Genomic DNA, 15,052 nt, shown 5'->3' on the forward strand with positions numbered 1-15,052 from the left:
TATGTTGTCAGCTGGCATACAGAGCCCTCGTTCCACATGGATTTTGAGTTTGTTTGGTGGTGGTAGTTTTTAAAGCCACAGTTTCCCCCGCATAATCTCATTACGTTCTAATTTTGGCTCTGCCTGGCTTCCTCATTTTTCACCCCCCAGGCAGGGGATTCATTTTGAAAAGAGGGAGACTCCTAACATCAACACTGGTCAGGAATGAAGGTGCTGTAGCCCCTCTGATAATTTTCATTGTTTTTCTCTTTTTTCGGCACCTTCTATTTTGGGGGAGACTCAATGCAAAACATATGCCACATTCAGCCGTACCATAGATTTATATCAACTGTCTACCTTACCATGTCTTCCCCAAATAGTCGCAGCCAATTCAGACCTCATTATGTGGTTAGGGTTCCTTGGGCAATATCCCAGACTCTACGCTTGCCTTGAGGCTTTCCACACCTGAAAAACAGCAACAGTTCTAAAACTCTCACCTGAGGCGAAATTTCAACACACCTGTGTGGCACATGTCCTGTACCTGGTGTTTCATGATGTTGTCCCTTACTCCATCCCATTGGGGGGAAAATGTGATGTACATATTGCCTCATAATGATTGTTTCTAGGTGGGGGTGCATGACCAAACAATGCTTTCCGGCAAATAATAAGCATGTTACTTTTTCTTCCCTAGCTTGCCGGAGTTGCCTTTCTTGGGGCCGGTCTTTGGGCCTGGAGTGAAAAGGTAAGAAAAGTGTGACTCTTTGCTATAGAGAATTGAGCTGCTTCTCATTGAGGAGGTGCAAGGGGTCTTACACAGCACATACACTCATCCTTTACTCATTGGCCTTTCTTGTTGAAGGACAGAAATCCCAACTAGCACCGCTTTTCTGTCTCCAGGCTTATTTTCACGAGTGTGCTGCAAAATCAGCTACTTATCAGCAGAATCCTGCATATATCTACTCAGAAAGTCCAACAGGGACTTCTTCTAGGGAAGAAACCTTAGGTTGGAACCCTCTATACAATTCCTGGGAGCAAGTTCCTTTTGGCTTACTTCTGAGTATGCTGTCAGGCCCCAGCTAGGCATTTAAGGGGAAGCCATGCCATCTCATCACTTCCACACCCAACCTGGGCTGCTGATTTTGGTGGAGGTAATATCTATATTCTGCCTCCCTCTTGGGTGACTTTGGCCATATGGCTGTTACTGGGGCAGATCTCCTGTGTTGCTTTGAATCAAAGCTTGGGAGAGTAGATACCTAGCTTCCTAAATTTATTATTAGCTGGCATGTCTTGCCTAATTCTGCACTGGCTTCTCTTCCACCCCACCCCACCTGCATGCGATGAGGTGCTGCAGAAGAGATTTTGACACCAGGAAGTCTGATACGGAAAAATTAAGCAGCAAGGTTGGAAACGTAATCTTGTGTTTGAATACCAACCAAACACCTTCAGCTTCTAGGGCAGTGGTTCTCAACCTTTTTCTGTCTCTCTGAGCCACACTTTCAGAAAAAGAGCTGCTCACGTCACACCGAATTTTTTCATTGATAAGAAATACATTGGGAAGCAAAAAGAAACAACTCCTAGCTGTGCTTGATTTGTAAAATGGAACACAACTGCTTTATAATGTGATCATGGGACGTCCAGAAAGTGTAAAACAATGCAGCTACATAAGAACATGAGTCATTAAAAACCCCCAACACTAATTATAAAAGATCCTCTAACATATGTATACCTTAAGTATGTTTGAGAGGTGTGAGCTTTCTTTTGCCGGGTAATCTCATTTATATTAGGCCTAATTTGAAGCAAACACACAGAAGCCTTTCTCTTTTCTGCGCTTTCATATTTGTCAGGGTTGAAAATCCCTGCTCACAACAGTATGTCATGGACAACTGTATAAGAGTAGCCCATGCTCTTGCAGAGAGGCGTAGATACTGTTTCTGGTTGTATATCCAAGAAAAATTATGTGGTTTCTACACTACAATGTCCTGTACTACATTGTTATGTTTCTTTGTCCTTGAATTTTTCTGCCACACTTGCCATCCTTGCCTGCCGTACCCTTTGAGCACCACTGCTTTAGTCTATATGAAAATTTAGTTTCAGCAAGGGAAAACCACAAGTTCTGTGTTTGAATGAAAAAGCAGAAATTTCTGCTCCCCCTTCTGCACTCCTGTTGCCTTTGTGGGGCTTGGTTTGAAGATGATAAAGCACAGCCCTTTTGCCTAACATCCTTTCTGAATTCCTTGTGCTAAGGTAATCCCTTTTTAAATGGGGCCCTCTTTTACATGATTGTAGGTTCTGAATTTGTTAGACATGCTGTCTGTTCTGCAGTTAACCATAGGGTGATGATGAGATTTGCAGGTCAGGGCGGGGAAAAAGGAGGCGAGGGGATATTTGGTGCATTTACATTTAACTTCTAAATGATAGGCTATTTCTGAAGCTTCACACAAAATGGGCAGAGTTCCAGAAAAAAAATAGTTGCTATGGTACCCTTTCTCCTCCAAGGACTGACTTAACACACACACAAGTTCTGTAGGAGGGGGAAGCATCATATGGCTATTACTCACACCAAAAATCAGCAGCCCAGATTTGGCCATTTTAATTGGGCAGGCTGTTGATCTTCAGGACCTTGGAACCTGAAATTGTTTTCTTGCGCTTAGTAATGACGATGTTTTATTGCATTTAATGAGAGTTTTAATGTTTTGGGCTTTGGGTTTTCTGGTTTTGCTATTTGTATTCAGCTGCTAAGTTTTATTAGTCAGCCTGCTTTATGCTACCCCTCACCCGCAAACTGTTCCCAGGTAAATAGTCTCATGGAGAAAATACAACCCGTGAACTGCTGATCTTGGGATACTTTGCTGCGATTTGTTGCCACTCCAAAGGCACCTTCTGAACCATTGCAACCATAGAAATTGCCGTGGAGTATATTCAGGCAGTGGGTTTATAAATGTATCATTAGGAGAGTGAGGCAGGGATAAAGACAGGAAGAGAAGCAATTCTGAATGAGAAAATGGGGGTGTTCCATTTCCAAACTATGGGCATTTTTACCTGTGATATTGTGGTAGGTAGTATGCAATGGTTCTTCAACATCAACTTCATTGGACGGGTCGTGTTGTGCGGATGCCTGATTATCGTCTTCCAAAGCAACTACTCTATTCCGAACTTAAAAATGGAAAGCGTAATGCTGGTGGTTAACGAAAGAGATTTAAAGACTGTCTCAAGGCAAATTTTAAAAATGTAATATAAACACCGACAACTGGGAAACTCTTGCCTGTGAGCGCTCCAATTGCAGAACAGCCTTTACCAAAGGTGGGCTTTGAAGACACTCGAACTCTGGAGCAAGGGAGAAACATGCTAAGAGGAAGGCACGCTTGGCAAATCAACACAGTGATCAACTCCCACCCGGAAACCAATGTCCCCACTGTGGAAGGACGTGTGGATCCAGAAGTGGCCTCCACAGTCACTTATGGACTGATTCTTAAAACCGTGTTTATGGAAGACATTCTTACTTGGCTATGAGTGATCGCCAAAGAAGAAGAAGAAGAAGACTAGAGAACAGACATGGGCAGAAGGTAGATTGGGATTTGCTGTCTGTCCTCTGATCCAACAGGGATCTCCGTATGCTCTCATGCGTTCCAAAGAACACTCAGTGGGCTGGATCAAAAAGTGCCTTTCCGTTTGGTAAAGGTCCCTTTTGCTCACCGAAGGACTCCTGGATATTGCAAAGAGTTTTGCATGGTAAAGGCGAACCCCAACCCAAAGTTGCTTTTCCACTTGTGCAAGGAGAAGAATCACAAAAACCGCTATGGAGCAGCCACCCTGGTATTAAAGGTTGCGCAAGGCTTTCCAGGGTGTTTTTTTTCATTGCCACTTCCTGTTATTTGGATCTGTGTGTGTGTTTTTAAAAAAACCAAAGCGCTTCGTGTTGCACAAATGAAACACTTGTCCTATCTCTGCCCACCAAATCTATTCGATGGTACCAGCTTCATCTTCCAAGTGCCCCCCTTCTAATGTTTTGGTAGCTGGTGACGTCGGTTTTAAAAGGAAATGCAATGCTAATTCCAACGGGAATTCCCGTGAAGCAGCTCATATTTGAATGATGCTACGAATCACTGTTTGAGAGAACTATCTGCTCACATTTCTTCTTAAATTCTTTCTGAAACTCCTAGTCATTGTGATGTGTCCCCCCCCCAAAGTTTCAAAAAACTTTACTGAGGGCATGTACCTGATGGGAACACTTCAAACACCTATAAATAAAGGCTTATTTGAAATGTAAATATCCAGATGTCAGAAAGATGATAATAATAATTAATAATAATAATTAATACCCCAGTGTTGCAGTAAACAGTTATTACTTTGATAGTTATTTAATCCATCCAGAAACAATGCAGTTTTGTCTCAGGTGCAGGGAAATGACTGCATGGTCTCTTAGGCTGACAGCTGTGTCCAAATCAGAAATAAAAATCATTTTGCAACTCGTCATTCTGTTAGTGCCACCTAGTGGAAACCTGCTTGGCTGCAAGGTCCTTAGATTGGTTGGCAGAACCTGATATTTAGGGACGTTTCCTGATGACAAATTCAGGAGTGTGTACCTGACAAAAGAGCTGAGGCCAGCCCAGGCTCCCTTTGTGCACATAGCCATTTGATGCTATTTAAAATATAGTAATTAAAATTATAGTAAATGAAATATAGTAGGTAATTCAAAATATAGTCAGTGAAACGACCTTAAGTTTTATTCAAATGTTTTTCCTCACGGTAAGCGGGGTTATTGCAATTAAATACCCTGTGAGGAGATTGACGTAACCCCCACCCCTAACATTTAATGGAAATTAAATTGCACTGAGCCTTTTATGCATACAATGCATGTCCTTCTATGATGCAGGCCTGCTTTTTAATTCTGCTTTGAAGTATATGGTAACCTTGCAGTAGAATGCTAGGAAGCTTTAATTCATTAAAGTCATAATTGATTAGTACAAGGAGCAGGTTCTCACTCTTTCTCGTTTTTGCTTTGTTTTAGGGGGTGCTCTCTGACATATCCAAAATGACCCGCCTCCATGGCTTTGACCCTGTGGTCCTTATCCTGTTTGTTGGCGGAGTAATGTTCATTCTGGGATTTGCTGGCTGTGTGGGAGCCCTGAGGGAGAACATCTGCCTCCTGAAATTCGTAAGTAATTGGATTGTTGGCTGTGTGTTTTGCTAGCCAGGAAGTGTCCCCATCAGTCAGGATTTGGGGTTCGTTTATTTCTCTGTACAATTCTTGTAGAACTAGGTTAAGTGAAAGCATCCCAATTACAGCCAGTAGGTTAATCAACACATTTTAGAGAATTTGTCAGTGAAGGACAGCAGTATTTGGTGGGCGGTGAATTAAGGGGTGTTTTGTTTTGTTTTTGCTTCTGGGGTCTTAGTGCAGTGTAGTGAAAAACATTTCCCAACATTGAGTGTTAGAAGTCTTTAAATGGCTGTCTCCTATAATCTCAAGGATTGTATAAGATTAGATACAATCATATTGCAATAAACAAAAATCTGCCCTTATTCCCTTATGGGGAACACAAGAGCCCTTATAGAGTCCTTTGTAGGTTCTCCATCAGTCAGAGAAAATAACAGAGGCCAACCAGAAAATATTGAGAAGCAAAGCAGCTTGTAAGCCTGATCTTTATTGAACTGTTGCAACAGGGTGCTCCCCTCACACTCAGGAAAGGAGGAGAATCCAGAACAAAGATGTGCCTGCCGTTATATAGACATTTTAAATTCCCTGCCCTGGAGCTCAAGACCACCCCTCCATACATCATACCTACATCACAGAAAAGGTGGTCTACAACAGAAATTTGAATGTCTGCCAGGTTATCTGATAATGCCTTATCTGATTGCCTTTCCTGGTAGTCTGCCCATTCCTTTGAGATGGTGATTACCCACTTCCTGATACAATGGGGAGCCTCCCCCACCCCTCCCTCCTTGCAGAGAAAACATTTGGTCAGTTAGGGAGTCAAAATGGTTTCAGGGCGGTCCTCCTGTGCTGCTCCAGACATGTGGTCCACATATCCATGTACGTGCCTGGCTGGCACATTTATGAACATTTATTATATATATAAGACCTTAAATTTTTTATTTCAATTTTTTTAAAAAAAAACCCATATTGAACCACCATTTATTTATTTTATTTACACCCCACCCTTGCTCCTGGATGATCCCAGAGTGGCAGACACAGCAGTCATAAAACATTTTAAAAGAACCTTAAAAACAGTTTAAAAACATTGTCAGTAAGATGATCTCAGGGTTGCCAGGAACACTGTCTTTTAGCCATCAAATGCCTGGGCAAACAGGATTGTTTCTCTTGAAAGTTAGCAACGAAGGAGACAGACTCTAATTCTGAGAACCACAGCCTGTCAGACTTACCAGTATTTGTTATTGAGGTGTTAGCAAAAAGGGAACAAAAAGAGAACTTCTGGGTGTATTTGCTGGGATACATTAACACTGCATGGCCTCAAACCTAGATGAAAGTACTAGCATCTCTTAGCTTCCGTGAATGAGCATTCCATTCTCAAAATTCTGTAACTGCCACTTTCAGCATCATTTTTATCAGAGCAGCTTAAGAAGCCAGTAAGTTTTTGCTGTAAGAATTTAAAATTTCTGCTTTGCTAGTCACTGTTACCTATATTCAGATTCTCTCCTAGCTCAAATAAGCCCATTATGTGGGTTATCAAAAAGGGTTACCTCTGTTTTCAAATGCACCTATTTTGGACAGTCCAGTTTTCTCTGTCTTGTTTTTTCTTTGTTTCTTTGTCAAGTATTGTGAATTGCAGCGCAGTGTTTTAGTACTTTTCACAGATTGCTACAAGCAAACAATATGCAGTTATTTCGTGGGAAGTTTGTGTGTCTCTTCTAGTTGAGTTTTATCAGGTGTAATATTTGGTGACCTCTAAATGAAAAGCTTTGTTGGCCTCCTTCAGTGATTTTTCAACCTTCAGGAGCCCTTTGTATTTTGGTTAAGGGGTGTATTCTAGGATACACATGGTGAACTTTCCAAATTTATATGATGTTATATGATTTTGTGTGTGTGTGTGTGTTTATATAAATTTATATGATTTAGATTATTATTATCATTATTATTTCTATACCACTTTATATTTTAAGGGGGGAAATCCCAAAGCAGTTTACAATACACTAAAACATCAAATAAAACAACCCAGACAAAACATTATTGAAGAAAATCAAATATAAAGTAATACATTCAAAGCCACACAATAACCAAGAAACTAAAATATTACCTTAAAAGATTTCAAAATAAAAGAAGTTGTAGATAAACTGTCATTTTAAAACAGCATAATTAATAAAAGAATAAAATATTGCCATAAGCCTATTATATGTCTGCTGCTGTTGCTGCCCCTCGCAGTTCATGGCAGATGATGACTGTGGAAGCTCAGGCTCAGTATCCTGGGTCTGCACTAAGAGACATCCAAGATGGTTTCTGGCCACTTCAGTAGCCTTGGCTTTTGTGGCTGGAGTCAGTCAGAGCCCCACCCTCTCAGGCCAGGTGGGAAATGGCCTGCAAGGTCTCCAGGTCTTCCAGGACTCACAGCCAATATGGTTAATTAAGATAACTTTACAAAACCTGAGCTATAGGATAGCTCAGATCTAAGGTCTTGAGAGCAGATTTTTCAGTACATTAGATTAAGGCTGTCTAAATGTTGAAACCAACCCCACCCCAAGTCTTGTGTATTAGAGAAGAAGATCAGTAGTGGTCTTTTGGTCATGATCACCGATTGTCTTCTTGAGGGATTTCAAGTTCCCCTGGAACATTGTTGGAGAACTACTGGCTTGCTTCTGTTTTGAGCAGAATCACATTCTCTCTCCACCCCCTCTTCTTTGTTTTGTAGTTCTGTGGCACAATTGTGCTAATATTTGTCCTGGAGTTGGCAGCAGCTGTCCTGGCTTTCTTGTTCCAAGACTGGGTGAGGGACCGGGTGGAGACGTTTTTCAAGAACAACATTAAGTCTTACCGAGATGACATTGACCTGCAGAACCTCATTGATTCGTTGCAGAAAATGGTAAGTTGCTTTGAGAAATTTGCTTGGACTTTTAATTGGGAAAACAGTAGTGAGTTCGGGTCTTTAAGGGTCTTGAGAAAGAAAATTAACTGAATGTTAACCTGAACCATGTACAGTGGTACCTCAGGTTACAGACGCTTCAGGTTACAGACTCCGCTAACCCAGAAATAGTGCTTCAGGTTAAGAACTTTGCTTCAGGATGAGAACAGAAATCGTGCTCCGGTGGCACGGCAGCAGCAGTAGGCCCCATTAGCTAAAGTGGTACCTCAGGTTAAGAACAGTTTCAGGTTAAGAACAGACCTCCAGTACCACTTTATTGGATTCCCTGGAGAATTTTACCATGAAGGATGAATGGAAGTTGTGATCTTCTAGAACAGGCTTCCTCAACCTCGGCCCTCCAGATGTTTTTGGCCTACAACTCCCATGATTCCTAGCTAGCAGAGCCAGTGATTAAGGATGATGGGAATTGTAGTCTCAAAACATCTGGAGGGTTGAGGTTGAGGAAGCCTGTTTTAGAAGATTTGCCCTGACGTGTCGACTATGCAGGAACCAATTTACATGGAAGGGGTATTCAGATATTTGACCACTTCTCTCTGCAGTCTTGAATTCAGCAACACATATCTCACGTGAACACACTGATTGTACGCTTTATCTCTTGACATAAGACCTCTCTGTCCAGCAGCTGCACCATCCCAATCAAATAAACAGAAACATAAAATGTGCTCATAGTTTAGTGACAATGGGAATGCTACGTAATTTCCCCCCAAACGCTTCTGTGTATGTTGTTCATAAAACAGGTGTGATAGTTGGGTTTACCACCCTAGGGAGTGGCTGTACTAAATTTTTTAGAAAAACAAAAAACAGTCTTTTTTGATTTCCAGGATATAAAAATTACAAAAGAGAGAGAAAAGAATACCAAAACAAAGTCCCAAACTGCCCCCCTCCAGGACAGATCGATCTAGTTAAGTTTGCCAAAGTCCAATCTGTGATTTCGGTAGTTGCCGTTCTTCATGATTATCAATAAGTCATTTTATAACGGGATGCCCTGTTTCAACAAAATCATCTACATCATCCATATGATTCAATGCATGTAATCTCTTTGTTGATTTTTCTGATACAGGTACTAAATCCTCTGGTATATCCCTAGTCTAACAGAGTGATTTATCTATTGCAGAATAACTGTTGTGGCGCTCAGGAGCCAAACGACTGGAACCTTAACATATACTTCAACTGCAGTAGCACAAGCAAGAGCCGTGAGAGATGTGGTGTTCCTTTTTCCTGCTGCATCCAAGATCCTGCTGTGAGATATTTCCTGTCTTCTTAGTTCTGTATTAATACTGGCGCTCGGAAAAAGGAAGTGTTTCCTGAACTGAGCTCGTAAAATGTCCTCTAAAGTCTCGTACGCGTGCTGCTTTGCAAAGGACCCTTCATACTGATTTAAAATAAGAATTTCATCCAAACCTTGATAAGCTATATTGACACCCCTATTTTTCCTCTCTCTTCAGCAAAAGGTTGTAAACACACAGTGTGGCTATGATGTAAGAAATCTGGTGAGTATTTTTGATGTTACTGTTTGTCTCATATATCACCGCTCTACCTCCCACCCCCAGTTTTGCTTTCCCACAAGGGATTAGGAGCTAGGGCCACTGTGAAAGGAAGCATCTGGCAATTAAACTTGGGAAATTCTTGATGCAAGAAACTAGAATAGGAGGCAAGAAGGATCTTGCCATATCAGTAGCCTTTCCAGAGGTATGTTGGAAACAATAGTTGGCCAAGGCTAGTGTTTTCCCAATACAGTCATACCTTGGTTCTCAAATGGAATCCATTCCGGAAGTCCGTTTGACTTCCAAAAACCAAGGCACGGCTTTCGATTGGCTGCAGGAGCTTCCTGGAAGCTGTGGAAGCCGCGTCGGATGTTCGGCTTCCAAAGAATGTTTGCAAACCAGAACACTCACTTCTGGGTTTGTGATGTTTGAGTCGCAAGGCGCTCAAGAACCAAGGTACGACTTGTACTTCTTTGTTATATGCCCTTGGCATGTACTTGCAATTTGGAGGAGATTTTGGTCTCCCAAGTCTCCATCCCAGTGTGCTGTTAACAAACTGGAAATGACAATAAAATAACAGAACATGGTTTTTTTGGGTGCGCTAAGATGTTCAGTTCTTTCTTGCAATGTATGAGAGAGCAGGGGCTGCCTGCTTCTCCAAATTCCTTTCACTTCTATTAGGACTGGGCGATAGATCAATATGTCGTCCAAAAGTCCATATTGTGATATTGGTTTTATAGTTTTTGACCTGGCAATCATGGTGTGTGTGGGTGCACGTGCTATTTAGAAACTGCAGTGTGGGAAAAACTGAAGCCAGCTTATGCCTCTACATACGGTAGCTCCAGCCTTATTTCAGACACTGTGATATATCAGTATATCACAGTGTTTGGGAGTTATACAAAGTAGCCTTGGACAAATTACACCCTTACCTGTAAGATATCAGGTCAAATCAGCCTGGTGAGTCAAGATTGGCCCACAGGCCGGAGGTAGCTCACTCCTGGTCTAGAGATGAAGGTTTCTTCTCTTGCCCCAGCGAACAGCATGACCCTGTCAAAGGTTGAAGGGGGTCTGCAACTGTAAATGGATTTTTAGCATAATTTACAATGGGCACTACAAACACAGGGAATAATTTCCCAGTGGAAAATGTGATTATCCTGTAAAAAAAGAAGTGCAGAAGCGGAAACAACTATTGAAGTACTAGTGTCTGTTGGAAACTTTGTTAGGTTGAGTTTGAATAGCAAATTGATTAGCCAGACAATACAATATGATCTTCATTAGTATGAAATCCTTTTCTTAAAAAGTTGTGGGGGACGGGACTTCTTTGACGTTTGTCTTCCCTGCAGATGATGATAAATGTAGTGTTGAAAAGAAACAATTAGGATGTTGCCACAGCTAAGTGTAAATTTCTGTGGGCATTACAACTTTCTTCACAGACTTGAAGTGGACTGCAACTTATGAATGCATAGTCAACTGTCATATGCACAAGGCCTTGTTTGGAGGCATTTATTTGTGGGTGTCTAGCAATTAATTTTCACATGTTACATTGGTCACGTTACATTAGTCACAGGTCATATGTCAGAAATATTTTTTCCCACAGTTCCCAATAAACATTACCAAAATTTTGACACGTCCCCATATTAGCTCTTTATGAATATTGTAGCAGGTGGATTATATTCATTGATACTTTTAGAGAAACCAATTCTCCAAGTTACAGACAAATTCCTGAGGTTATATGGGTCATATCTTTTAAAACACAATCAAAAGAAAGCATTTTTAAACTACCTGTGATATACTTCTTTATTCTTTCTGTAGCCACAAAGCTAAAGAGGTGGCTGAATAAGATTTTTATTGGTTATCTTTTACTGTTACAATGAAGACAGCAAGAGAGCAAAAAAAGCAGAATAGATTATGCAAAGTGAGAGATATTGTCATTTGATACCAGTTGTAGAACCTAGCTTTTTTAGGTGCAGAATTTTAATTGGTTTTAATTCAGCCCTGCCCATAGCAAGGGGATTCCAGTTTTGTTGTCCTTGCTTTTCTTAAAAATAGAGGTAGTAACAAAAAGAAAATACACATGAAATTCTCTCCCTCTCCCAACTCCTCCTATTTTCTCTTTCTAGCCTGTATCCGCTTGGGGAGAACGAATTTACACCAGGGGCTGCATCCCTGCTCTGGAAGCTTGGTTGCCGCGGAATATTTACATTGTGGCAGGAATTTTTGTGGCAATTTCATTATTGCAGGTGAGTTCCTGTTGGCCTGTTGTAGCAGCAAATATTATTTCTTACCCAGTGATTAGATCTGTCTACTATTACAGTGTTTGGGTGATGAAGAATTGTTAGAGACAAATATTTGTGCAAAAGATATCATTTGGTGATCTCATGAATAGAATTGCTAGCTTCAGATTTCAAAAATAGCAGCACTGTGAGTGGAACCTGAGTAGAATTTGGCAAGTTGGGGACCAGACCATAGCAGCGCCTAGATTTTCATTGGCTTTCCAGATGCCTGATTGTTGCCACCCTAACAGAAAAAGTTTTACTGGTTGGACCAGTAAAATCCAGGCTGGTTAGTAGCCTGTGTGTGTTACTCTGTTCCTCACCCCCACCTGCCCGCCCCCTTAGATCAAGAAAATTGCCGTATGTTTTGGTTTGAGTGTTGTTCTGTTCCCTACCCCATATCCTTGTGCGGCTGATAATGGTTTTCTAAAGGAAAATAGAGGAATGAACGTGTTGTGTTGACTGAGCAGTTATGCTCACAAATCTCAGTCTTGCAAAGCAATTGTAATAGTTTTCCACCTTGAAATGTGGGCAGTGCTTTTCAATGGAAGAAAGCAGCACAAACCTCATTGGTTCCAAACCAGTTAAAGGCCTAACCTATTTTTCCGGGGCTAAATAGTTCTGTGATATCCCAGCACTGTTGACGAGGACTTCAGTTATTTCTAGGCTAGTTTGAAACAGGCTAGCAAAAGAGCCAGAATTTGCATTGTTTTGTTATTTTCATAAAGAGCACCAGACTGCTAAAACATTTTCTTTCTTATAAATAGTGCTTGTTTTGTCTGTCTTTTTTTCTTTGTTAGATATTTGGGATTTTCCTGGCCAGGACACTGATATGTGACATTGAAGCTGTGAAGGCAGGTTACCATTTCTGAAGACAAGAGAAGAGATCATCTGTAAAGACACATCAGTTCTCTCCCCACCCCCTGCTATTGCTGTGAGCACAAGGAGAAAAGAAACAAAACCGGAGATCTAGAAAAGTCTTGATACAACTAGAGCGTAAAGCCATAATATATCACTTAAAAAACAACAACAAAAAACATAGTTGGATGCTATCCTACTTCAGGCTGGAGCTGAAGAACCTGCTCCTCTTCTCACCTGGCTAATGAATAGTTTTACAATGCTGATCTCTCGGAAAGAAGATTTATCTTCATCCTTCTGTACACAGATGTGAAATTGCAGCAGGCACCAATGGACTGTGCTAGATGCTCCTACCCGAAAGCTACTACTGTCTAAGGACCTTTGCCTTAGTTTTTCTTTTACAGTAGTTCCTTAGAGGTTAGAATTGTTACATTCCAAAAGTTGGTCAGTGCCTAGAATAACGCCCCACGATGCCAAATGATCACATTTTTGGGTGGGGTTGGGGAAGATACATGAAATGCCTTTAAATATGGAAAACTTGTTCAGGGAATGTTGTGCCTGTTGAGAGATTGAAGCATGCACTGTGTGAGCGTTTTAAATGAGAGCCATGTTTGTACAGTGTTGCGTGAGGGTTTTTTTAAAAGGGGGGGGGGCGTGTCGCGTGTCGGGATCAACTGTACAGAAGGGAGGGATTTCCTCTTATTCAGGCCAGATATGTCCATTTTTGATGCTAGAGATCTGAAGAGAACACTGGAAATACTTCAAAAGGACTTGCCTTACCTACCAGAATTTGTAAAGTAAAAGTCAATTGTACGTTCAACAGCATCGGACCACGGGCCTCCTTTGGAAAGGTCAAGGCTGACTTCTCGCGACACGTCTCCTTCTTAATATGGCGTTATTTATAGACATTTGAACAAGGAAATGTGTCCGCATACAGTTTTGCTAACGTTACTTCATATAGTAGTAGTTCGTAAAGCCATTTATCCGTTGGACCTAAGTTTCTCGTTTTGTTAGATACCTGGAGCCATACCTCTTTGGACCACATTTCTATCTTTTTTTGTGGCAGTGAAAAATGCATATGCTAACGTCTCCTAGGTATGTGTAAATAATTGGATGTATTGGATGTTCAGGGGTATTTGAATCATGCAAAGCTCTTTAAAAGTGTGCACTGGTCATTTCCACTTCTTGTACGGCAAATAGATGTTCTTACCCTTGTCAGGTTGTGGCCTGTATCAAAGCAAGGTCCCACGGCCAGCCTGCACACAGCTTGTGACTCACCAAGCTGAAAAGAGCCCATCGGCCAGATAGGGATGCTAATGCTTTGATTTAAACAGGTGAGTTGCTAGAGAAGCTGCTGCAAGTTGCTTTATACAGCTGATGGGCTGCATTCTGCTAGGTGGAGCTTAAGCCTACTCTAGAGCCTGCCATAAAGAGGTGGTTTGTCACAGAGAATGAAAAAGTGTTAATTTCTCTTTTCAGGATTTTGTCCTCATGGGCTTTCTTTTATGCAAGCTGTTTTAAGATGACCCTCGTTGAAATGGATGGCATGTGCCTTTAGAGTTTTCAACCATCCTTCACAGCCATTCCACATAAATGCCTGTGTAGAACACAGTTCCGAACAGTGAAGTCAGTGATGTGTTTTTTGGGGACGCCCTAGAAAACTCTTGTTTGGATTCTTCCTGACAAAGGACTGAACTTTGGTTGAACTGCTTCTGAGGTTGCCTGATTATTTTTCTTCAGGGACTGCAGACTTGTCTACACTGCCTAACAACACTTTTATAAAGTCTGTATTTGTGTAATTTTTGTAAGGTTCCCTTTTTTTACTGCATGTAGAATAAGCAGCAGCAACAAAAAGCAAACTGTGTGTGTGTGTGTCTCCTTCATTTAAAGTGGAACATTCCTCTGGCAGAAACATCAGGCAGCACCCCGGTTTGTGTATGGGTTGCATTCTGGCTCATCTTGCACAATGGTGGAGCCAGCCCTACCTACCCCCTTTGCACCCCGTTATACCTGCTTTTCCTGCTACTTCTGGGTTTACAGCGATGCTCATGTGCATGATCGCACACAAAGTGGTTGTTGCCTGTATTTATTTATTTTTAAAGACCTGAATTTTAAACAACCATTATCTTGAAAATATATGAGCCCATTTTCATGGACTAACCAAACTAATGGGCAGAGATCTAACTGCCTTTAGTACAGTGGTACTTGGTTCTCAAACTTAATCCATTCTGGCACTCCGTTCCAAAACCAAAGCGTTCCAAAACCAAGGTGCTCTTTCCCATAGAAAGTAATGCAAAACGGATTAATCTGTTCCAGACTTCTAAAAACAACCCCTGAAACAGCACTTGAACATGAATTTTAC

General features: G+C 41.3%; 1 protein-coding gene across 2 annotated transcripts in view; it reads left to right on the plus strand.

Annotated features, from left to right (window-relative positions):
• Positions 1-14,549, plus strand: part of TSPAN14 (tetraspanin 14) — a 46,921-nt gene extending 32,372 nt beyond the window's left edge. For both annotated transcript variants that reach the window (XM_079975741.1, XM_079975742.1), the window contains exons 3-9: positions 671-721; positions 4,988-5,134; positions 7,845-8,015; positions 9,190-9,315; positions 9,521-9,565; positions 11,680-11,799; positions 12,633-14,549. In XM_079975741.1, the coding sequence (XP_079831867.1) occupies positions 671-721; positions 4,988-5,134; positions 7,845-8,015; positions 9,190-9,315; positions 9,521-9,565; positions 11,680-11,799; positions 12,633-12,704 (732 nt within the window). In that variant the 3' untranslated portion in view covers positions 12,705-14,549. The remainder of the gene's footprint in view (positions 1-670; positions 722-4,987; positions 5,135-7,844; positions 8,016-9,189; positions 9,316-9,520; positions 9,566-11,679; positions 11,800-12,632) is intronic.
• The last annotated feature ends 503 nt before the right edge of the window (positions 14,550-15,052 follow it).

Source organism: Podarcis cretensis (genome assembly GCF_951804945.1).
Source record: "Podarcis cretensis genome assembly, chromosome: 5".
Classification (NCBI taxonomy): Eukaryota; Metazoa; Chordata; class Lepidosauria; order Squamata; family Lacertidae; genus Podarcis; species Podarcis cretensis.